At 30.0% G+C, this 26,173-nt stretch overlaps 1 protein-coding gene across 2 annotated transcripts; it reads right to left on the bottom strand.

Annotated features, from left to right (window-relative positions):
* Positions 1-1,631: 1,631 nt before the first annotated feature.
* On the bottom strand, positions 1,632-25,808 carry LOC134695199 (deoxyribonuclease TATDN1-like). 2 transcript variants are annotated; one of them, XM_063556413.1, is made up of 12 exons: positions 25,735-25,808; positions 23,982-24,002; positions 16,793-16,837; positions 16,324-16,373; positions 14,670-14,733; positions 13,397-13,543; positions 11,739-11,781; positions 8,819-8,945; positions 7,565-7,641; positions 6,760-6,830; positions 3,806-3,938; positions 1,632-1,757 (listed from the first exon to the last, which is right to left on the bottom strand). In XM_063556413.1, the coding sequence occupies exons 1-12, from the start codon at positions 25,769-25,771 to the stop codon at positions 1,652-1,654; spliced, it is 921 nt and encodes a 306-aa protein (XP_063412483.1). In that variant the 5' UTR covers positions 25,772-25,808; the 3' UTR covers positions 1,632-1,651. The 2 variants fall into 2 exon arrangements, with proteins under 2 accessions (XP_063412483.1, XP_063412492.1); XM_063556422.1 differs by lacking the exon at positions 23,982-24,002 and having other exon boundaries at positions 25,735-25,786.
* Positions 25,809-26,173: the final 365 nt, after the last annotated feature.

The following is a 26,173-nucleotide window of genomic DNA, read 5'->3' as shown; positions in this document are numbered from 1 at the left end:
CCTTTATAACATTTTTGATTCAAGCGTCAATGATGTGTTTTTTGTAGACGAAACGAACGTCTGGCGTAAATATTAAATTTTATTCCTGGTATCTATGATGAGTGTATTTCTACACCTTTTTCCATCATGCTTCAAGATAATTGTCTTGATATTTGTTATAATGTTAAAACCATGACAAATTTTAGATCAAATATAGCATTTCGTTCTAGTAACTGTATAATGAAGTTTTCACTGTTAGGGGGCTGTATATTTTGCCATGCAATACTCTCAGAATGCTTGCAATTGTTGTTCATATAATTTTTGTAAAAAATCATTTCGACAATAATTTAGAAAGTTTGATTTGTTATTGAGATCTAATCTGGCACTAGATGTGTTTTTCTGGCACAATGATGAATTAGCCATTGGTTGGGAAAAAATATCCAAATAAAATTGATTTAATAATACTGCAATAAATTAGAATGAGGATCAGGGCTCTCTAAATTGGTTATATTAGTTGGGAATTTCTTTTAATTTAAGGGAAACTTTAATGTATTAAAAGAATATAATTTCTTATGATACCTTATACAGGGATTGTATGGTTTCATCAAAATATTAAAATACCAAAAATAAATAAAGTGCTTGTGAGCACTGTGAAGTTAAAATTAAACACGAATTCTTATTTTATCTTCCTATGTCAAAATTGATAGGTTTTTTTTTACTTAGTTTTTTTTTATCAGACAAGAATTAGAGACAATGAACAATATTAATATTTTTTTTGACAGGTATGGTTATACATTTACACATTATTCTATTCTGTAACTTGAATATTTAATAGGTATGGTAGGAATGCTATAAAGGCTCCCAAAATAACTAGTGTAAACCCATTCAAACGGGAAAAACAACAGTCTAATCTATAAAAAAAATTAGAAACTACATTTTGTAGAAACACTTATGAACAACATCAACAAACTATAAGTTATAACATATCAATTGCTCGGCATACACATAGATGTGATCTACAGAATTACCACCTCACTGCACTATGATGTGTGAACTTACAAAGGTAAAGATGGGGCTTGGAAGATTTTGCTTTAACATAAGTGTTTTGTGTTATGCTTGTATGCTTTATACGCTTACCCATCATAGACCAAAGTATAAGGATGTAATTTGATATGCCAGATGTGTAAATGATGATTTGATAATATAACACCTACATGGTATTTATAAATGCCCTTTTTACCAATATGGTGAATGATTTCTTTTTAGAGAAAACACTGTATATTCCTTTACACACATCCTAAGCTAACAATATTCTACAACTATGAAAAGATTCATCAATGTCAGTTATGCTGTTTATGAGGAGTTGCACTTAAAAAACACATGGACAGACAGACAGAGTAGTTCCTATATATGAACACACAAAACATTCTTTGTTGGTGGCAATAGTTTAGTATGGAGGAAAAATCTACATTTGTTTAATGACAGAGGACCAGATTGATAGTTTTATGCTTCTAAAATATTTTTTTCTAGCACTATAAAAATGCGAAGCACTAAAGAAAAGTAGTGGATAAGATCATTTTGTCACTTTAAATTTCAGGAGACATTTCTTTTCATTAATTTTCCTCCAATTTCAACATTGCAAACAAAATCAATAATTCTATGATAATTTATTTTATTTATCAACACCAAAGAAAAGTCTGTTTGTATTGTTATACATGATCTCAGCTAAACTGTCTTTGTCTTCATTACGGGCACCTGCCATTACTTCTAGAACTTGTCTGAAAAAATAATATGGATAAAATTACTGTGACTAACAAATATGTAAAAGAAAAATAGGATGTCACTGAATAAATTAAAGATTAGTTATTTTGTTATATATACGTCAAAACACATGTCTTAATACTTCAAACAGCAACACAAAAAACATAAATACTAGTAGATAAATGTCTTAACCTCATGTCAAACAATCATACTAAGTCTAGGATTAATACAATAAAGACCAGGGTTTCCCCTGGGTCAATTATTTTTTTCGCCACCTCTTTCGCCAAAACAATATATTTTTCGCCACTTTATTATTTTTTTCGCCAAGTAACATAAATATATTTTTCGTTTAACATTTACCTTTTTTCTACCCCACCCCCCTCTCCTCCCTTAAACAAGATGTTTTTTACCCATTATGTCTATGATTATTTTATAAGACTCAAAAGGTGCCACTTTTCTTTCATTAATAAGATATAAGTCCCGGAATATAACAAATTAATGGACATGACTGTTATTATCATATAATACCAGTATAATTCGTACGGCAAGTTTCTTTAAAAGAAAAATACTGATGTGCCCTTTTGTACTAAGAAGTGGTTTTTACAACAAAATAAAAGCTTTGATCACATGAAATTGGTTCCTCATTTCATGTGTAATCATTATATTGAAAGGTAACTCTCATTCGAGGGGTTGTTTCCAACCTTTTGGATAGATTTCTTCACTACGACAGTTTTCTTTTCTTGACCATCGTAAGTGAAAAAGGTCAGGCGTAAAAACTTTGCTTGAAACACGTGTGTCACTCAAACGACTTTAAAGTTGTATTAAAGTCAAAGGATAATTAAAGTTTTCAATCAGAGATCTTTTTTTGGTTTTACTAGAACATTTTTCGTCACAACAACAGATTTCTTTTCTAAACTATCTATAAAAGGAGAGGAGACGTCAAAAGTTTGCTTCAAACACGTGCGTCGCAAAGCTGTAAATAAATTCTGAATGTGACAGTTAACGGAAGCAATTTAACCATATCATTTTGTCAAACAATTCAATTAGCACCTTAATTAATTAGTCCTTCGTTGTCGATAGCTATAAAATGCAATCAGCTGGTTAATAATTTGCTGTCTGAATCTTAATGAGGTCAAGGTGAATTCCGAGTATTGTCTGATCGGGTAAAGTCCGAGAAACTCGAAAAAAAAGTAAATAAACAAGATGGAGGAAAATAAATCGTTGTATATATTTCTTTCGCCAAATTCTTTCGCAAATGACGAATTTTTATCGCCACAATTATTATTTTTTCGCAAATTGCGAAAATGGTGACCGCCAGCAGAAACCCTGATAAAGACTACTCAAGATGTGCCATAAGCATTAAATTCTAATAAAATACACAAATATATAACCAAAGATAAACACGGACAGTGCTCTTGATAAGGAACAGGCTAACTAACATCAAGATTGTCATTTTTTCCTATAAAGAATTTTGATGTTTATTATTACATTTGCTGTAAAAATTAGATAAACAGAAATATCTTATGTACTTCTTTAAATTACATATTATCTGCATCTCTGTGCAGTTGCAATTCAATGCCTAACACTAAGTCTTATAAAGGACATTAGCAATGATTCACTATAACAATGGATGAACAGACAGACAGGTTGATTACCTAAACACTTAATTTCCTTTAAGGGTAATATAAAATACTGTTTACTGTAAATTCAGAAATTATTGCGTGCATTTATTATTGCGATTTTGTCATTTTACACTTGAATGCGATTTTAATTTTTACGATTTTGAGAAAAGTCATGCTGAATTCAGTTAAAATATTACAAAATGCGAGTTTTAATTATTGCGTTTACAACTCAGTCGCATTATTCGCAATAATAAAAACCTCGCAATAATTTCTGAATTTACAGTAACATATTTTAAAACTTGCAATGATTTACGTTTGACTTTTGCATCAACAATAAAGATTGCATAAGTAGTTATTGCAAACAAACAAAATTACTGTCCTATCCTATACTTTTTTAGTGAAAAATTAAGATGCCACTAAAATGATCTATAATGAATGCTTACATTATATGAGCTGGTTCATTTCTACTTTTTACTGTATTTCCTTTTTCCCATTTTTCTTTCTTCTTTGAAGGAAACGTTGTTGTCACATGTTTTTTTCCTGCATGTGTGTTTTTAACTTCACACCAAGGGGCATCTATAAATCATAAATAAACAGTCTTCATAAGTACTTTTCAATGTAGTTTACTTTAATCCAAGTGAAACAATGAAAATTGTACATTAAAAATGTTTATCTTTTTTTTTTAATTATGAAAATACACAAAAACCAGATGCTCCGCAGGGCGTAGCTTTATACGACCGCAGAGGTTGAACCCTGAACGGTTGGGGCAAGTATGGACACAACATTCAAGCTGGATTCCGCTCTAAATTTGGATTGTGATTAAATAGTTGACACAGCATAGGTTTCTGACACAGAATGAATGTATTCAAATGAACTTAAAATTTTTGTTTTCTCTTAGAGCAATTCACTATGCTGTTGAATATTAATCCTCTCAAAAAAATGTTTGAAGAAATTTTCTTTTTATTTATGAAATTTCAAATGAGAAAAATTTAACCCAATTTTTTATTCACATCCCCCTTTCCCTTATTCCAAAACTAATTTCAATTAAAATCTTCTAATGGAGTTTGCAACAATTACTACTCATTTAAATACATGATGTAAAAAAACTGCTTGTTATCACTGAATGGTAAAGATTATTTAAATTTATCAGTTGGTAGTAAAAAGTGAATATACATTGTATATTGTATATAACAAAGATTTAAGTTGATTCTGGACAAAGAAAGATAACTCCAATTAAAAAAATTCTTGCAGATATTTCTTGCTTACTATTCTGGACAAAGAAAGATAACTCTTAATTAAAAAAAAATTTGCTATTTCACAATATAGTGAAATTAGATATTTCTTGCCATTGCACAATACTGTGCAATTGAAAAGACTTGCTATTGCACAATACTTAATATAATAATTTTAGATCCTGATTTGGACCAACTTGAAAACTGGGCCCATAATCAAAAATCTAAGTACATGTTTAGATTCAGCATATCAAAGAGGCCCAAGAATTTAATTTTTGTTAAAATCAAACTTAGTTTAATTTTGGACCCTTTGCACTTTAATTTAGACCAATTTTAAAACTGGACCAAAAATTAAGAATCTACATACACAGTTAGATTTGGCATATCAAAAAACCCCAATTATTCAATTTTTGATGAAATCAAACAATGTTTAATTTTGGACCCCGATTTGGGCCAACTTGAAAACTGGGCCAAAAATCAAAAATCTAAGTACATTTTTAGATTCAGCATATCAAAGAACCCCAAGGTTTCAATTTTTGTTAAAATCAAACTAAGTTTAATTTTGGACCCTTTGGACCTTAATGTAGACCAATTTGAAAACGGGACCAAAAATTAAGAATCTACATACACAGTTAGATTCGGCATATTAAAGAACCCCAATTATTCAATTTTGATGAAATCAAACAAAGTTTAATTTTGGACCCTTTGGGCCCCTTTTTCCTTAACTGTTGGGACCAAAACTTCCAAAATCAATTCCAACCTTCCTTTTATAGTCATAAACCTTGTGTTTAAATTTCATAGATTTCTATTTACTTATACTAACGCTATGGTGCGAAAAACCAAGAAAAATGCTTATTTGGGTCCCTTTTTGGCCCCTAATTCCTAAACTGTTGGGACCGAAACTCCCAAAATCAATACCAACCTTCCTTTTGTGGTCATAAACATTGTGTTTAAATTTCATTGATTTCTATTTACTTTAACTAAAGTTATTGTGCGAAAACCAAGAATAATGCTTATTTGGGCCCTTTTTTGGCCCCTAATTCCTAAACTGTTGAAAATAAAACTCCCAAAATCAATCCCAACCTTTATTTTGTGGTTATAAACCTTGTGTCAAAATTTCATAGATTTCTATTAACTTAAACTAAAGTTATAGTGCGAAAACCAAGAAAATGCTTATTTGGGCCCTTTTTGGCCCCTAATTCCTAAAATGTTGGGACCAAAACTCCCAAAATCAATACCAGCCTTCCTTTTATGGGCATAAACCTTGTGTTAAAATTTCATAGATTTCTATTCACTTTTACTAAAGTTAGAGTGCGAAAACTAAAAGTATTCGGACGACGACGACGACGACGACGACGACGACGACGACGACGACGACGACGACGACGACGCCAACGTGATAGCAATATACGACGAAAATTTTTTCAAAATTTGCGGTCGTATAAAAATCATATACTGGCCTTCACACTCATTTATATCTTATCAAAATTAAACTTTTACAATGAATATCATCTCTAACTAGTTGAATTAGGATTTCCTGAGGGTTTTATTTAAAACAAGAGTGTATAACAGTAAACTCAAAAGATATCAGAAAAATCAAGGAACTATTTTAAATATTTGTATTTTTAATATTTGTGGTATTATTGTTATACATGTATAACCAAATAACTTTAATATAAGGCAAAATTTAACTAAAAATACACCAAAATTTTAATTCTAGGATGTACTTGCAATATTGGTCAAACCAAACACAGAAAAAAAATCACATCTTATAAGTCACGTTGTATGCATAAAAATGATGTGTGCTATAGCTTTAACTTTTTTAAATGTAACTTGAAAATATTTCTATTTTTAAAAATTAACTAGTTCCTATAAAAACAGGAAGGACTTGTTTTGTTTAACTATTTAGTTTCATAAACTTCCATACATAATTATATTTTAACCAATAATAAGCAACATATATCAGTGTTTACCAACCAACATCTTAAAAAAATGTAAGGGGCTTCAATACTTTATTCTTTTTAACTGAACGTGACTTAGCTTTGTAGTTTGAAATGATTGAAAAAAACAAAATGACTATTGTTTTAAAGTTTCACTTTCTATGAAATGATCAAAGTCTTAAGGTGACTGAGGTGTGGGATTGTTCTATTCCACTAATGTCTTACCTGTTTCAATCATAAGTCTCTCTGATGGTACACTACACATTGCATCAAGGTTTTCTTGTGTCTTTAAGGAACTGAAAAAAATTATAAAAAATCTATAAAATGAAAACAAATAAGAAGAATATGTTAACAGACAGAAATACCATGTCCTAAACAAATAAATGAGTTCAGCAAATTCTCATCAAGTCATTAGTAAAATTGAAAAACACATCTAAAGAAACTTACAAATATACAATCCTCACAAAGCTTTGGAATACAGAAATGTACAAGTTGAAGTAGTTCTATTTATTCAGAATAATAAGGTTATATGTCAATGAGGCAGCAACACAATGAGACACACAAAATAAACAGGGAATGTGTCCATGGAACACTGATGATGTCTCTGCTTGCATATAAATGTATTAAGGGACATAACTCAAAAACAACAAAAGTGTAACTACCTAAATTTATACTTGGATCTTTTTTGATCAATTTTCCCTTTATTAAGGGGCACATCTCAAGAACTGTATGAGTGATGCCATCTAAATTCAACCTTGATCTGTGTTTTGTGGTAAAAAGCATTGTATATTAGTTTCATAACATATGGTTGAGGCAAACTAAAGTTAGAGAATGGAAATCAGTTTTGTAACATACAGAGAGACCAGGGTAAAATTGTATGCCCCTCTGCTACAGTGCGCAGCACTGCATGCATAAAGATATTTTAAAGGTATACTTTTAAAATTCACCAATATTCAATTTATCATATTAGATTGTTTTAAACAGAGGTAATTTTTATGAATTTATGAACATCTAACTGTAAATGTATTACCATCCATTGATACCTATATACAGATCCTGTTCAACCAATTCTTTTGCCTCTTCTATTGTACCAGTAAAGGAATGAACCTGAAGGAAGAATATTTTAAGATTAAACACATTTTTTCTAGGAATTATTGATATGTAAACTGGGGCTATTAACTAACAAACTGAATAATACAAAATATGGTATCTGCTGCATCCCACTCTAGTATGCAGCATTTATATAGGTGCTCGAGTCAAAATAAAGTGTCTGGGTAAGGTGACAAGTCTTATTGTGGACTGATACTTTGTTATGTAGCATGCTAGAAATCAAACACATGTAAGTTTGCCGTTGGAGGTTTTAAAACACCATTTCATCATTATTATTATTCTTTTAATGGTCTGATGATTTAAAAAAACTAACTAGCCCCTCCCACATTTAGCTAATTTCCATGAGATTTGATGATGAGCCTTCATGAAACATGTTTTGATTGTTAAATTTTCTGATTCAGCAGTATACCAACTATTGTGTGGGGACCTTCCTGTGAACACCTGTTTTACAAATTATATGCCATCTTATATTTCCTTGTTACAGTAAGTAGTCATTCTGTTGGTAGCTGAGCTGTGCAGCTTCAGCCTTCATTGTAGGTTTTACTTTTAAAACATATGCTAAGAATGCAAATGAAGTCGTTAAACTACTTCAACCTCATTACATTTTTAAGTTTTGCTATCAGGACCATATGTTATCTCTTTCTGTTTGTCCTTGTTCATTATCATATGTCATTTTTACAGAGAATTATACAAATCTGCTTTTGATAGCGTTTAGTGTTTCTTTCTCTTTGTAAACAATCCCATGCTCTAAATCCAATAAAATTTATTTGCACATGCATATATTGACATATCAGATCTAGATACGACAACTGTTCATGCTGGCTGATCAAACTCCTCCCTCTAAAAAATCAGTGCCAGCGGTTTGCTTCTTTAAAAACAAAAAAGGGAGGTTCATGGAAGAGTCTACACAAACATAGAAATTACCTTAATTGTCCTATTCAAAATCAAAATAGTTGTAGTTTTAACATGGTAGGCATTATATTTGTGTTATTTTAGCCCTCACTATCGCTCTGTCAAAAATAATCACAAATATAATGCCTACCCATGTTAAAACTACAATAAAGTATAGCTTGCATTAATTATTTCTTAATTTACCAAAATGAAATAATCATAAAGTAAAGTGGTTTGTATATTTCACTTAATATAAACTGCATTGATGTTTAAATTTACCTACCACCCCACCATTAAATCGATCTCTGTTTCTTTTTATGATGTCTATAAAGTCTGCATGGCAATTTCGACTGTGGAGAAATAATGGAAGTTTCGTAGCTTCTGCAAGGTCCATCTGTTTTTCAAAATATCTGTAATAAATAAATATAAAGTTATACTCTTTGATGACAGATATTATCCTAGAATTGCAGTGATTTTGTAAAACTAAAATGTCATTTACATGCCAGGGGATGCTTAATGTAACCAATAAACTATGGTTGATGCAAATCATGAAATGATGGGAACTCAAGATAATGGCTCTAATTTTGTCTCTATAAAAACTTCTTTGTACTTTAAAATTGTAGCTGTAAAATATGTAAACAAAGTACTAACATGTGTTTCTTAGATATGAAATATAATAAAGTAAGCAGATACTTAAATTGAAATATGCATCATGCCTTTCCCAAACATATATATATATATATATATCTAAAATAGTATCAAACCTATCAGTCTTAATAGGATTGCCATAAAATGAAAAAGTGAGTTGTCTGATAAACGGATAATTCATAGTTTGTTTTTTTACTTTCTGCTGTAAAACAGACGTACTGGTAACATATACAATCTGCCTTGACCTTTATCATATACAATTGCCTTGACCTTTATCATATATGATCTGCCTTGACCTTTATCATATACAATCTGCCTTGACCTTTATCATAAACAATCTGCCTTGACCTTTATCATATACAATCTGCCTTGACCTTTATCATGTTTACAAACTGCCTTGACCTTTATCATGTTTACAATCTGCCTTGACCTTTATCATAAACAATCTGCCTTGACCTTTATCATGTTTACAATCTGCATTGACCTTTATCATAAACAATCTGCCTTGACCTTTATCATGTTTACAATCTGCCTTGACCTTTATCATAAACAATCTGCCTTGACCTTTATCATATATGATCTGCCTTGACCTTTATCATATACAATCTGCCTTGACCTTTATCATAAACAATCTGCCTTGACCTTTATCATATACAATCTGCCTTGACCTTTATCATGTTTACAAACTGTCTTGACCTTTATCATGTTTACAATCTGCCTTGACCTTTATCATAAACAATCTGCCTTGACCTTTATCATGTTTACAATCTGCATTGACCTTTATCATAAACAATCTGCCTTGACCTTATCATATTTACAATCTGCCTTGACCTTTATCATAAACAATCTGCATTGACCTGTATCATAAACAATCTGCCTTGACCTTTATCATGTTTACAATCTGCATTGACCTTTATCATAAACAATCTGCCTTGACCTTTACCATTTACAATCTGCCTTGACCTTTATCATGTTTACAATCTGCCTTGACCTTTATCATATACAATCTACCTTGACCTTTATCATTTACAATCTGCCTTGACCGTTATCATATACAATCTGCCTTGACCTTTATCATATACAATCTACCTTGACCTTTATCATATACAATCTGCATTGACCTTTATCATGTTTACAATCTGCATTGACCTTTATCATATACAATCTGCCTTGATCTTTATCATATACAATCTGCCTTGACCTTTATCATTTACAATCTGCCTTGACCTTTATCATGTTTTCAATCTGCCTTGACCTTTATCATATACAATCTGCCTTGACCTTTATCATTTACAATATGCCTTGACCTTTATCATATACAATCTGCCTTGACCTTTATCATTTACAATCTGCCTTGACCTTTATCATTTACAATCTGCCTTGACCTTTATCATATACAATCTGCCTTGACCTTTATCATTTACAATATGCCTTGACCTTTATCATATATAATCTGCCTTGACCTTTATCATTTACAATCTGCCTTGACCTTTATCATTTACAATCTGCCTTGACCTTTATCATATACAATCTGCCTTGACCTTTATCATATACAATCTGCCTTGACCTTTATCATATACAATCTGCCTTGACCTTTATCATTTACAATCTGCCTTGACCTTTATCATATACAATCTGCCTTGACCTTTATCATATACAATCTGCCTTGACCTTTATCATATACAATCTGCCTTGACCTTTATCATTTACAATCTGCCTTGACCTTTATCATTTACAATCTGCCTTGACCTTTATCATATACAATCTGCCTTGACCTTTATCATTTACAATCTGCCTTGACCTTTATCATGTTTACAATCTGCCTTGACCTTTATCATATACAATCTGCCTTGACCTTTATCATATACAATCTGCCTTGACCTTTATCATTTACAATCTGCCTTGACCTTTATCATGTTTACAATCTGTCTTGACCTTTATACATTCTGCCTTGACCTTTATCATTTACAATCTGCCTTGACCTTTATCATTTACAATCTGCCTTGACCTTTATCATAAACAATCTGCCTTGACCTTTATCATTTACAATCTGCCTTGACCTTTATCATGTTTACAATATGCCTTGACCTTTATCATATACAATCTGCCTTGACCTTTATCATTTACAATCTGCCTTGACCTTTATCATTTACAATCTGCCTTGACCTTTATCATTTACAATCTGCCTTGACCTTTATCATTTACAATCTGCCTTGACCTTTATCAAATACAATCTGCCTTGACCTTTATCATTTACAATCTGCCTTGACCTTTATCATATACAATCTGCCTTGACCTTTATCATTTACAATCTGCCTTGACCTTTATCATGTTTACAATCTGGCTTGACCTTTATCATTTACAATCTGCCTTGACCTTTATCATGTTTACAATCTGCCTTGACCTTTATCATATACAATCTGCCTTGACCTTTATCATTTACAATCTGCCTTGACCTTTATCATGTTTACAATCTGCCTTGACCTTTATCATATTTACAATCTGCCTTGACCTTTATCATATTTACAATCTGCCTTGACCTTTATCATATTTACTTGAGTTGTGTTTCTTTAGGACAAAAATTAAGTCTATCATAATCTGAAAAAAACAAAATGAAAAATTGAAGTGAGTAAGTATTAATTCTATTCAACATATGTTTTCAATATCTCTCAATTTAATTCAGAATAATATACTTCAAAGTAAAATGGCAATACATTACAGCTGGATCTTATAGATAATATTTGTGACATGTTCCTTTAACATCTGTCTGATAAACCATCTTAATCTTCTCCAAACCTTTCTGTTCAAATTAAATATATGTCTTGAAGACAATCTCTCTGACAAGGCTGTGGATTAACAAAACATGCTATTCCTTAAATAGGCATGACTATTCCTAAATCCCACATACTGTAATGGACAGGGTTTCCCTTGGGTCAATAATTTTTTTTGTCACCTCTTTCGCCATTTTATAACTTTTTTCGCCAAGTAACATACATATATTTTTTGTTTAAAATTTACCTTTTTTTCTACCCCTCCCCCTTCCCTTAAATAAGATCATTTTGCCCCATTGTGGATGATTATTCTCTTAAACTTACTTTTAGAGTCTTCATTGTACTAGGAAGTGATTTTTACAACTTAACAACAGCTTTAATCACATGAAATTGATCCCACATTTCACGAGTAATCACTACATTGTAGGGCTACTCTCATTCGTGGGGCTGTTAGAAAAGATAGATTTCTCCATAACGAATTACCTATATTAAAGTCAAAGAATAATTAAAGTTTTGAATCAGAGATTTTTCTTGATTTTGAACATTTTTTGTCACAACAACACCTTTCTTTTCTAAACTATCTTTAAAAGTAGAAGACGTCAAAAATTTGCTTCAAACACGTGCGTCGCAAAGTAGTAAATAAATTCTTTATGTGACATTTAGTGGAAGCTATTTAACCAAATCATTTTGTCAAACAATTAAATCAACACCTTTTTTGATTAGTCCTTTGTTGTCTAGCTATAAAATGCAATCAGCTGATAATTGATTTTCTGTCAAAATCTTAATGAGTTCAAGGTGAATTTCGAGTATTGTCTGATTGGTTTAAGTCCAAGAAACTTGAAAAGTAAATAAACAAGATGGAGGAAAATAAATCGTTATCTATATTTCTTTCGCCATATTCTTTCGAAAATGATGAATTTTTATCGCCACAATTATTTTTTTTCGAAAATTGCGAAAATGGCGACCACCAGCGAAAACCCTGGTAATGGATTACATACTATAATAAGCGTCACCATAAAACATATTTTAACATGCATTTAATTTAATGTCTCTTAAAAACTTGGGACATTTCTTTATATTTTGGTAACTTTAAATTTGTGATCATTTAGATGATCTTGAATGTATTCTATTTTAATAATAAAATAGCAATACAAAATTATTTCAAAAGAAAGTTCTTAAAGCTTGATATTAAGATTAATGAGACTTTTGGAATAGCTTCTGTTTTGTTTGGATTTTATTTAGTTATTTTTTATTTAGCAAAACTCTATAATAGCTAAATTCTTATTTAGACTATAAATTTTTATTTTTCATAAATACTGTGCAAAAATTCCTCCACAGCTTGTCTGAATTTCATCTTTCTAAATATATTTGTAATACCTAGTACCAACTCCTAATAGCTACCATCTTCTCTTGTTTTCAATTTATAAATTCATTTGTCATACCTAGTCCTAACTCTCCAATGGCTACTATCTTGTCTGGATTATCCTTGACAACCTGAATTAGATCACTAAGATATTTTTCTGGGTCACCACTCTTCTCAAACTCAGTGCATCGTGTCGGGTGACATCCAGAAGTTGTGTAGAGATTTTCTGCAACAATATATGTAACTATATGATCAAGTTTTAAAATATTCCAATCAATAGAGTCTGCCAATAAATTTAAATCATGCATTATATGAATTTTTACATTATAAAATATCAATAAATTTGAAAATTCCCATGAACAATGTCAATTCTATCATGTTTTAAATAGAAGTGCACATACTGAAATAACTTGCCTGCTTTACTTATATCTAAATTATTGTTGAAAGTCTGATATTTAATGGTTTTTATGTAACTTAACATTATAAATCTTTTATTTAATATCTAGTCCAATTGCTATCAATAAACCATTAAAATAAGGTCACAGTCAGATGAAACCTGCCAACCACCATACCCTTAATATAGTGGTCATATTGATTACAGTATCCAAGAAATAGATCTAACAAGATTAAGGTCTGATTAATCCTGTCTGATGAACATGTAGACCTTACAAGTATCCCATATACCAAATAAAGTTATCCTATTACTCATGATAAGTGCCAAGATATCTTAATGACTGTGGACACATGTAACATGTGTAAGGATGAACAAACCAACCAATGAAAATGTAGAATTATACCATAGGAAGAGGGGGATGCAGCATACTAATACAGAATTGTTTAAGAATATTCACTTGGTCATGTTTTGGGATTTTTATCCGATTTTCTTAATTCTACAGTTTTATCCATTTGAATGCCTTAAAAAAAATTGCCCATTGACCCCCGTTTTTTTATAAATCTTTTATATGTATAATTATAAGCAATTTGTAAAAGTCTTATAAAATCCTTGTTATTTTAAATAGTTTTTGAAAACTTTAATTTGTCAATGATAAAGCTATCAAAAATCAAGAGAAAATATTTTCCTGCCAAAATTCCAATGGCTAATATATCGAAACAAGCACATTGACCTAATTTCTTTTGCTATTTGGTTCCTTTATTAAATCCCTATCAAATATACAAGTATTAATTATAAAAGCTTGATATTTTGAAACTGAGCAGCAAACTTCCCTAATCTCTATTCATACTGAAATTAATGAATTCAGAAGATATATACAAGTAAAAATTAGAGGTTTTATACACAGTTTTTACATTTAGTGTGAGTGATAAGTGTTTTTTAGTACATATAAATAACCAACCATGTGATTTGCATATATCTAAAGCTTCCGCTACATCTTTCAGCATGCCTGATGTAACCATTATCTAGAATAGAAATTCTCAAATCATAAACTATCAAAAAATATGTGTAACATGTATCACATGATGTAAATATACTGTATAGTGGGTTCTTATCGCAGAGTGTAAATTTAAAAGTGCACATACAAATATGATTAACGTTTTGAATACTCCAAAATAATAACCGCAAAATATTTCGTATACCTTATTCAAAGACAATCAAAAATTTTATACCCATGAAAATAACCCACTATACGGTATTAAAGAATGGTAAGTAATTTTCTATAAAAAAAGCAGCTTCACAGTTTATCTATACAAGCTTATAATAATGACTATACCTAATTTATATGACTTAAAGACAATAGTAATCAAGATATCTACATCTTAAGGACATTCAAAATAGTTTAAGGAGTTTTGTTTTCTATTTCAATGGACAATAGTAAGTGTTGTCAAATTATCAAATTGGGAAGGCTTTAATTCATCAACATAAATGTATTTAACTTTATTTAGCCAGTTACTGTTTAGAACTCCCAATATAAATGTAATGCAGGATAAAATAAAACTTTAAACTGAAATCAATAATTATCTTCTAATCCATTTGAAGTAAACAAATATTTAGTCTTATGTGCTGCTAGCTTGATTGGTGACATCTTCTCTTCAACTTCAAGTTACTAATGAGATGTGTTAGTTTTTAAAATACAAAATGCAATTCCATTGGTCAAATCTCATAGATTGCTACCACATACATCTGATACCTATCTATAAGTCTGGTTTTATAAGCCCTTTTCTCATATTTCTACACTCTTTTTTAGAAACTGCAAGGTCCTTGTGTTTATATTTAGATCAATATGGTATAAATCTTATTCTAACATGACGTCCTTCAAACGCTTTGAGTACACACCCGTGGTAAAATATGAATATATTTCATGGGCTTTTTCCATTGTACCCCCACATCATATGTTTTTTAATGAATGAAGTACCCGACGTCATAGAATGGTGACGTTATAATTTAAGCATTTTACGGGAAAATACATGCTTCTGATACCGAAAATCAACACAATAAGGAAACGTAAACAAACGATGTTCAAATGTGGTATAAGCCTATTTTTTATATATTGAAGACATATAAGTAAATTATCATCAAAATTCATCTAAATACGTTATTGTAAATAGTTTGAGCATGTCACATATTCTATTTGCTCCGTTGTTTACACCAATCTAAAAGTGCGTTAATTTATGGGAACGGCAAATATTTGCCTCCACTTAGAGGTCTTCGATCCAAAAAAATTGCCAAATTTGTCCTGTTAGAATGGAAATAATTCATGGGGGCTTGAATATATCTAGATTTTACCACGGGTTGCCCCTTTATGCCGATATTTTACCCCTTGCTATCGCTCAGGGTAAAATATTTGTCATAAAGGGCCAACCCGTTGTTAAATCACGATATATTCAAGCCCCCATGAATTATTTCTTAAATAACACAGATATTCTATTCAGCGTTTAAATGGTTTTTTTAAACACTTACAAAACTTTATCTGTCAAGAGCATTTTATTTAGCTCTGAAATCATGCTTGTAATATGAAAATGAAATCTTGATTTATAATACACTCACTTTACCTTTTCTACTCCATTATCATAGGCTCTTTGCAATACATCATTGAAATCATCTATAAAATAAAAAATATTTTTTTTGTCATTAAAATAATGTACTCTTAATATATATATACAAACATAGTACTTACTAAAGCAAATAAACATATTTAGGAAGAATTAAAACTGTATGTTAAGACAATTAAGACACTATTTCTAAATCAGGACATTACATAGAGGCTTTGCAATAGTTTTTAAATATACAAACTTTTTCTACACATTTAATATTTACCCATTGCCCACAGAAGTGCATCACCTCAGCATAGATCTTACTACTGAAAGCAAGAAGTTCAGTTCACCATATTGTGAACATTATTCAACATATATATTGTGTTATGATTATCATTTTAAAGTTTCTCAATTTAAAAATGCCATGTAGAACTTTTTCAGATAAAACTTTTGATTCTAATTTAATTATAGTCCTGAGATAACCAACCTTCATGCTTTTTAGCTCCATGGTATACACCTCTAAAAACAGGATCTGAAAAAAGAAGACAGAAAGTTCCATACAGTCAAAGTACTGTACTTTATATGAGAATTGAATGCGAGATATCACAAAATTTGGTAGTGATGGAATATAATAATTATAAATCCAATATCATTAATTTATAGAAAATTATATGTAGAAGTATCATTAAATATTTATTTTCTTCTAAAGCTTTGACAAGTTATTTCTCATATTGAACCATTAGTATTTCTTCCCACCAACAGTTATTGGTTTGTAGCTATCTACAACCAGATACTCCGCAGGGCACAGCTTTATACGACAGCAGAGGTCGAACCCTGAACAGTTGGGGCAAGTATGGACACAACATTTAAGCTTGATACAGATCTGAATTTGGATTGTGAATTTTTGCGGTCATATAAAAATACATTGTATATAGTCTTGTGTATTCAAAATTATATCCTTTTTTGGACTTGTGATTCAAAGAGAGCTGTGCAGTAATTTTATCTTTTTTTTTTTTTCTTTTTTTTTTTTCACATTATACTATTTTATGTATTATAAGTTGTTGTCTCATGATCATAAAATTCTCAACATTATTATCCAGGACTAGATAATACAAGTAGTACAAGGAATTTTATACCTTAATTAAAATAACTCATTTACTACCTGTACTAATTATATAACCGGGTAATAATCTTTTTTTCTTTTTTTTTTTGAAGTACCGGTACCTTATCCCGGCCTCGTTAACGTTAGTATATAGCATTGTATTGATAAGTTAGTACTTGTTAGTGCACAATATGTATATATAGTAATAATGACATGTATGTAACTGAATAGAAATATGTTAACCTGATGTATAATAAATTCTAATTTATGAAATTAATTTAATTTTTGCTGCAACCAGATTATGGAATTTTTCATATTTGCCTTCTTTATTTATCAATATTTCATGATATTGAAGAAATTCTTTTTTGAAAATTTCAAACATATTAATTTGTTTTGTTTTTTGTTTCGGATATATAGTATCCTTTGTATACAGTAAAAAGAATAATTGTAATTAAATCATTAATACTGTAGTAACTTGTATCATTATTTTGTATCCGTACAAAAGTGATTTAATTGATATGATGTGATGTCCTATTTTAAGTTTATCAAGTAAAAGTTTTATTTGATCCCAAAATGATTTCAGAAATTTGCATGTTAAAAAGTAGTGCTCATAATCTTCGATAACATCACAAATATTACATAGCGGAGTTTTAGTTATTTTCCAAGAGAAAAGTAATTGTTTGGTTGGTAAAATGTAGTGCAGAAATTTCCATCTTAACATTTTGAATTTATTATCTTGTATATAATAAAAGATATAATTTAGCATTTGTTGTCTTTTGTTTGTGTTGTTTTCCAAGATAAATATGTTGTCCCATTTTTGAAATCCTATTGGTTTTTCATAATATCTATTTAAGGTCAAGGAACAGTAAATGGGCTATGTCGCAGATTTTGCTAAAAATTTGCATACACACTTGGCTCGTTGAACTACAACTGAAAATCGAAAAAAATAATACATTTATCTCTTTTATTATCAGAAAAATTCCAGATTGATTTCTTTTGATATGGGTGAATATTTGTATAGAAAGCACATAAAATCGGAGAAAAACCTTCTAAAATTTGTCTTTAAATATCCAAATCTCTATTTCCACTCCATAGATTTTTCTTAAAAAACTATATATTGTTGACACATAAATTTCTGTTTTAATGATATAAAATAATCATAGGGTCACCGACTTCGTTTTTTGTCTTATAATCAATTTGTTACCTTGTTGGTAGGGAAAAACGTCAAAAATCAACGTTTTATGGCCTGCAACGCGATAACGTTACGATTATTTCGACGTTTTGTTGGATTTTTTCAAAAGAACGCAACTTTAAATGAAGTATACCGTAAAAACGAAGTCGGTGACCCTATCTTTATTTTGCATCATTATAACGAAAATTTATGTATCAACAACATATAGTTTTTTAATATCTTATTCTATGGAGTAGAATAAGAGATTTGGCGATTTTAAGACAAATTTTAGAAGGGTTTTCGCCGATTTTAAGTGCTTTCTTTACAAATGTTTACCTATTTTGTAAGAATTCAATCAGTAATATTTCAAATGATAATTGAGATAAATGCATTATTTTTTCGATTTTCAGTTGAAGTTCAACGAGCCAGAGTTGTATGCCAAATTTTACTGAAATCTGTGACATAGCTCATTTACTGTAACTTGACCTTAAGAGGGAGATGTAAATGTCTTTGGAGGCAATGTTTTTAAGTGATACCATTTTTCCTTTTTTATCTTTAAATTTATATTCGGAGTCAATGGCAACTTTTGTTTTTAATGATTCTTCTTTAGTTTAATAGCTCTTGAAACCACTGTTTTGGTATTGCTTTCATTAATTTAGAATATTCTGAAAACCAGTTAGCATGACAGGAAAGTTTATCTAAGATCATGTTTTGATTAAATTTTCCTTTATTATCAATAATGTCATTTAAAAAAAGAATTTTGCTGTTAATCCAGTTTTTGATGATGAGACATTTACCGTTTAATTTGATATTTTTATTTCCCCATATAAGCTGCTGTCTTATTTGTTTATATGATAGATGATCCAATTCCTTTTCAGATTTTGTATTTATCCATGATTTGATTATTCTTAAGTAAAATTGTGGAATTAGTTCTTTCAGTTTATAGACCAAATTAATATTGTTGGTGTCCAAATTTATCAAAATAAAATCTTGGTAATACTTTCCAATTGGGAGATAGATCTTCGTTGTCGATGAGTTTTTTTACCCAAATAATATTTATCGCTTCTAGATATTTATCTATGTTTATCATTTCAAGCCCGCCAGCATGGAAATTTTTATACGACCGCAAAATTTGAAAAAATTTTCGTCGTATATTGCTATCATACTGGCGTCGTCGTCCGAATACTTTTAGTTTTCGCACTCTAACTTTAGTAAAAGTGAATAGAAATCTATGAAATTTTAACACAAGGTTTATGACCACAAAAGGAAGGTTGGTATTGATTTTGGGAGTTTTAGTCCCAACATTTTAGGAATTAGGGGCCAAAAAGGGCCCAAATAAGCATTTTCTTGGTTTTCGCACTATAACTTTAGTTTAAGTTAATAGAAATCTATGAAATTTTGACACAAGGTTTATGACCACAAATGAAAGGTTGGGATTGATTTTGGGAGTTTTGGTTTCAACAGTTTAGGAATTAGGGGCCAAAAAAGGGCCCAAATAAGCATTTTTCTTGGTTTTTGCACCATAAAGTTAGTATAAGTAAATAGAAATCTATGAAATTTAAACACAAGTTTTATGACCATAAAAGGAAGGTTGGTATTGATTTTGGGAGATTTGGTCCCAAACAGTTTAGAAATAAGGGGCCCAAAGGGTCCAAAATTAAACTTTGTTTGATTTCATCAAAATTGAATAATTGGGGTTCTTTGATATGCTGAATCTAACTGTGTATGTAAATTCTTAACTTTTGGTCCCATTTTCAAATTGGTTTACATTTAGGTCCAAAGGGTCCAAAATTAAACTTAGTTTGATTTTGACAAAAAATGAATCGGTTGGGTTCTTTGATATGCTGAATCTAAAAATGTACTTAGATTCTTGATTATTGGCCCCGTTTTCAAGTTGGTCCAAATCGGGGTCCAAAATTAAACTTTGTTTGATTTCATCAAAAATTGAATATATGGGGTTCTTTGATATGCCAAATCTAACTGTGTATGTAGATTCTTCATTGGTCCTGTTTTCAAATTGGTCTACATTAAAGTCCAAAGGGTCCAAAATTAAACTTAGTTTGATTTTAACAAAAATTGAAATCTTGGGGTTCTTTGATATGCTGAATCCAAACATGTTCTTAGATTTTTGATTATGGGCCCAGTTTTCAAGTTGGTCCAAATCAGGATCTAAAATTATTATATTAAGTATTGTGCAATAGCAAGTCTTTTCAATTGCACAGTATTGCGCAATGGCAAGAAATATCTAATTGCACAATATTGTGAAATAGCAAATTTTTTTTTAATTAGAGTTATCTTTCTTTGTCCAGAATAGTTTGCAAGAAATATCTAATTTCACAATATTGTGCAATAGCAAGATTTTTTTTTAATTGGAGTTATCTTTCTTTGTCCAGAATCAACAAGAAATATCTAATTTCACAATATTGTGCAATAGCAAGAATTTTTTTAATTGGAGTTATCTTTCTTTGTCCAGAATCAACAAGAAATATCTAATTTCACAATATTGTGCAATAGCAAGAATATTTTTTAATTGCAGTTATCTTTCTTTGTTCAGAATCAACTTAAATCTTTGTTATATACAATATACAATGTATATTTACTTTTTACTACCAAATGATAAATTAAAATAATCTTTACCATTCAGTGATAACAAGCAGTTTTTTTTTTACATCTTAATATATTATGATGTATTTAAATGAGTAGTTATTGTTGCAAACTCCATTAGAAATTTTAATTGAGATTAGTTTTGGAATAAGGGAAAGGGGGATGTGATTAAAAAAATTGGATTCAATTTTTCTCATTTGAAATTTCATAAATAAAAAGAAAATTTCTTCAAACATTTTTTTGAGAGGATTAATATTCAACAGCATAGGGAATTGCTCTAAGAGAAAACAAAAATTTTAAGTTCATTAGAACACATTCATTCTGTGTCAGAAACCTATGCTGTGTCAACTATTTAATCACAATCCAAATTTAGAGCTGAATCCAGCTTGAATGTTGTGTCCATACTTGCCCCAACCGTTCAGGGTTCAACCTCTGCGGTCGTATAAAGCTACGCCCTGCGGAGCATCTGGTTACTTATTATATCCCTTTTAACTTTTTCAGATTTATTATTCCATATAAAACTGTATATTAATTCTTTAAATTTTGCTAGGTATTCGTTATCAATTTCGGTTACAGATGCAACATAAGTAATATTCGGTAAGATTAATGATTTAACAAGAGTTATCTTACCTAACATAGTAAAATTTCTTTTATTCCAATCTTTAATTATTTTTTAAGATTTTTTGTATTGTCGTTGCAAGTTTAATTTTTTACACTCATTTTTATTAAGTTTAAAGTATATTCCCAAAACTTTTATAGGTTTTTGTGTAAAATTAATGTTTTCAACTTTATCTTTGCAGGACTTTAAATTGCCGAGCCATATTCCTTCTGTTTTATTTCGGTTAAGCTTTAGGCCTGAAAGTGATCCAAAAATTTCTATAATATTCAGAGTTAATGACACTTCTTGTTTTGAATTTAAAAATAAAGTGGTGTCGTCTGCCATTTAGCTTAATTTTAATGTATGGGTTTTATTATCTAGTTTAATTTGAAAACCTTTAAAATTTTTATTTTGTCTTAATCTACTAGCTAAAATTTCAACAGCAATTACGAAAATTATAGAACTCGCGGGACACCCTTGACGGATTCCGCGCTCAATGTTGAAGGGTCTTGAAATCCAGCCATTATTTAATATGCAACCCTTTATATCTGTGTATAAAGTATTTATTCACCTCAAAAGAGATTCCTGGAAGCCAAATTTCTTTAAAGAAAAATACATAAATTCCAATTCTAGCGAGTCAAATGCCTGTGTGAAGTCTAAAAATAGGATAGCTCCATCTACATTGAATTTTTCCGAATAATCTATAATATCTTGGATTTGTCTAATATTAAATCCTATATATCTGTTTTTTACATAACCGTTTTGATCACTATGAATGATTTTATGCAATATTGGTTTCAGTCTTTGTGCAAGAGAGTATCATAATGCTATAATTTTGGTATCTACATTAGGTAAGGTAATTGGTCTATAATTATCTAAATTTAATGGGTCGTTTTTCTTGTATATAAGGGTAATCAATCCAAGTTTCTGAGAATTTGTTAATTCTTTTTTTTCATAGCAATTATTAAAAACGACATCTACAGCAAAGTTTTGTATGTTTGACCAGAAAGCTCTATAAAATTCAATTGAGAGACCATCGATACCTGGTGTTTTATTAAGTTTCATTTTAAAAACAGATTGTGTACATTCCTCTATTGTCAGGTTGCCGTCAATTTCATTACCTTCTGTTGTACTTAATTTGTAATTTATTTTAGTTTTTTCAATATAATTTTCAATTTCTGTTAGATCAGGGTTAGTTGACTTAATAATTTCTCCCCGTTTCTAATATTTTGCCTTGATCTTCTGTTATTTCTCCTTTACTGTCCCTAATAGCAGTAATGTTTTTCCTTGTTTGTCTTGATTTTTCTAATCCCAAGAAATATTTTGTATTTTTTTCGCCCTCTTCTATCCATTTAACTCGTGATCTTATTTGTGCCCCTTTTATTTTATCTGAATATAGAGTTTGTAGCGTTTCTTCTGTTTTATTTATTGAATCTATCATATTTGGCAAATTATTATTTTTTCCATCCAGGTTGTTATCATGAATTTCATTCAAAAGTTTAAGTTCTTGTTCTAGTTTTGTAATTTTAAGTGAAATCGCTAAGTGATCTGTATATTGAATTATTGCAGGTCGTATATCAGTGCTGAGTACTCTTGGTCTCACATCTTCACTTACTAGAAAATAATCAATTCTATTAGCTACTTCATTATTTTTCCTTTTCCAGGTATATTGCGTTTTATTTGGATTTATAGCTCTCCATATATATCTATAACTTTTAGTTTTTTTATCAGAGTTTTTAGCCCATTTGTCTTATTTTTTATTTTTTGTTGATCTTTTCTATTACTTTTTCTATCTTTTAAATTAAGCGTTTCATTCATATCACCACCAATGATAATTATACCAAGACTTTATTTTTCAATGACACTTACAGCTTTTTTAGAGAATATATTTCTATCTTTACATGTGTTTGGGGCATAAAGATTTACAACGGTAAATATATTTTTATCGATTTCTATCTTGATTAAAACAATTCTTCCGTCTTGATCTACATATTTATCTATGATTTCATACTTAATTTTTTGGTTATATAAATCGAAACACCTCTTGATTGTGTGCTTCAAAAACTATGATATAAATCGCCCGTAAATTCTTTATCTATTGAATTGTTCGAAAAATGTGTTTCTTGTAAAAATATTATTATTTTATATAGTAATTTTTTCTACTTGCTTTACTTTCATATTTATATATGATGATGACCTACCTGTAAGGTTTGCTCCAATATCTGAAATACATATTGATATAAAAATGTATTTATTTCAAAATTAATATATATATATTTACTCAAGAGTCTATCCTAAATTGAGGTAATTTAAATGGCCTTCCAAATACTTGCTGATCCCCAACATAACTGAAGAGACAATTAATTTGTTGAAATCAGGATATGGTGTAAAAAATAGCACCTCATGTTGTGATTAACAATCTTTGACGCAAGTTTCTTGTTTTCTACTTGGTTCTAAATAAATATAGAGATCCATTTTGTTATACCTTGTGATCAATTTATTTGGCAATCACTGATGGCAGTCAGCAGAGTTTAAGAACATCAGTTGTTCGACCTGTTAGTCAAATGCGTTTTGTTAAAATATATTTTTTCACTCTTTTGGAAAATGTTTTGTGCTGTATTGAGTCCCCTCTACAACGAAAATTGTAACACCCACACATAAAAAATTTGGGGTTTTTATCCAACGCAATCAATGGTTTGAACGTTGTTTTTAATTCAGACTTGTTAAAATATATATAGACCTTTGATTAACCGCAGTAATTCAGTGAAAAACTGCACATAATGGAATTCTTCCCTTGTTTTATTTTGGATGCAGGCAACAGTGGAAGTATACAGTCATGTGTTTTAGATGACCTGGTATATGTTTTACTTGTCATAACCACTGCCATTTCACTCAATTGAGATATTACTAGATGCAACTTATAATAATCTAAATAATTGACAATCAGCACAGCTGTCATTAGGGAATTGTGATTAAGAACTTACAAAAACAAACATAATTTCTAGTTTATCCTGCACAATGATGATCACGAAGACGCTTGATGGGCGTTAATAGTGCAGGGATACAGGCAATCCCCTCTATCTGGTAAATGATTTCATGACTTCATAAAGACGCACATAATTGATGAGTTTTTTTCCAGTGAAGGATGAACTCGAAAGTGCTCTTTTGTTTTTAATTTAAACTGAAATGTTTGTCACTTATACAAATTGTTTTCTTTGAAAAATTTTAGTGATAAGAGCTGCAGAACATATAATACATCATTTTGTAGTTTTTTAGTGATTATAATAACAACCTTCTTTTTTTCAGCAGTATTCTTGAATTCAATACATCAAGCACTGCAACATGCCACATTATTTATGAATGTGCCTGTCCTAAGTCAGGAGCCTGTAATTCAGTGGTTGTTGTTTGTTTATGTGTTACATATTTGTTTCTCGCTCATTTTTTTATATAAATAAGGTCGTTTGTTTTCTGTTTTGAATTGTTTTACATTTGTCATATCAGGGCCTTTTATAGCTGACTTTGCGTTATGGGCTTTGCTCATTGTTGAAGGCTGTAAGGTGACCTTTAGTTGTTAATGTCTGTGTCATTTTGGTCTCTTGTGGACAGTTGTCTCATTGGCAATCATACCACATCTTCTTTTATATATGGTATAGTTTGTATGCGTTAACAGGCATAAATAAATTATGATTTATCCTGGTCATTGCTCCTGATGGACCTTAATTTGAATAAATATTTATTGTATTATACTATAAATAATATAGTATTTTGTACTGCTAGGCAGCTAGTGCTACTATTCAATAAAAGTGTAAGTCCTTTTAAAGACTATAGAGTGTCTTTGATTTAAAACAAGCAAGTACTCTTTGTTTTAACTTGAGACAATAGTTTATATCAATTCCATGTGTACATTCTCTAAAAAAATAATGTGAGAAGCCGTTATCAGTTTAAATTACAAACCTATAAATTTAACAATTTTTCTTATGGAGGCTGCCATTTTGAAAGGAAACTGTACAATACATTTAAGGGGAGATAATGTAAGGATCCTTCATTGCATATAAATTTTGATACATTCCATTCATAATAAAATATACATCAAGTTTCAATGAAAGACAAAAAACTTAGGACTTCTAACCATAAGTATACTAAAATCAACTTTGAAACAACATTTAAAGGTTGAAAGCCATTCTTGGACCTATAGTGATTTTTTTTACTACATGTAGTTGTGACTTAGATGATCTTGGATGGAGAGTTGTCTCATTGGCACTCATACCACATCTACCTATATCTATTTATATAAATTCTTGATTATGCATGATATATTTATCTACACATTGAAAGTGTATATTGAGTAAATACATATTTTATAACCACATCTATTTAACCTCATTTTTCCCAG

The sequence above is a fragment of the Mytilus trossulus genome, chromosome 1 (assembly GCF_036588685.1).
Source record: "Mytilus trossulus isolate FHL-02 chromosome 1, PNRI_Mtr1.1.1.hap1, whole genome shotgun sequence".
Lineage (NCBI taxonomy): Eukaryota > Metazoa > Mollusca > Bivalvia > Mytilida > Mytilidae > Mytilus > Mytilus trossulus.
This window is presented reverse-complemented; position numbering and strand designations above follow the sequence as displayed.

What these genes read in the sequence shown, in the direction of transcription:
- LOC134695199 (XM_063556413.1), bottom strand. Translation starts at nt 25,771, where the DNA reads ATGGCAGCCTCCATAAGAAAAATTGTTAAATTTATAG. An exon ending in AAAAATTGTTAAATTTATAG is followed by an intron (nt 24,003 to 25,734) that starts GTTTGTAATTTA and finishes TATGTATTTCAG; the next exon opens with ATATTGGAGCAAACCTTACA. An exon ending in AGATATATGCAAATCACATG is followed by an intron (nt 13,544 to 14,669) that starts GTTGGTTATTTA and finishes ATATTGTTGCAG; the next exon opens with AAAATCTCTACACAACTTCT.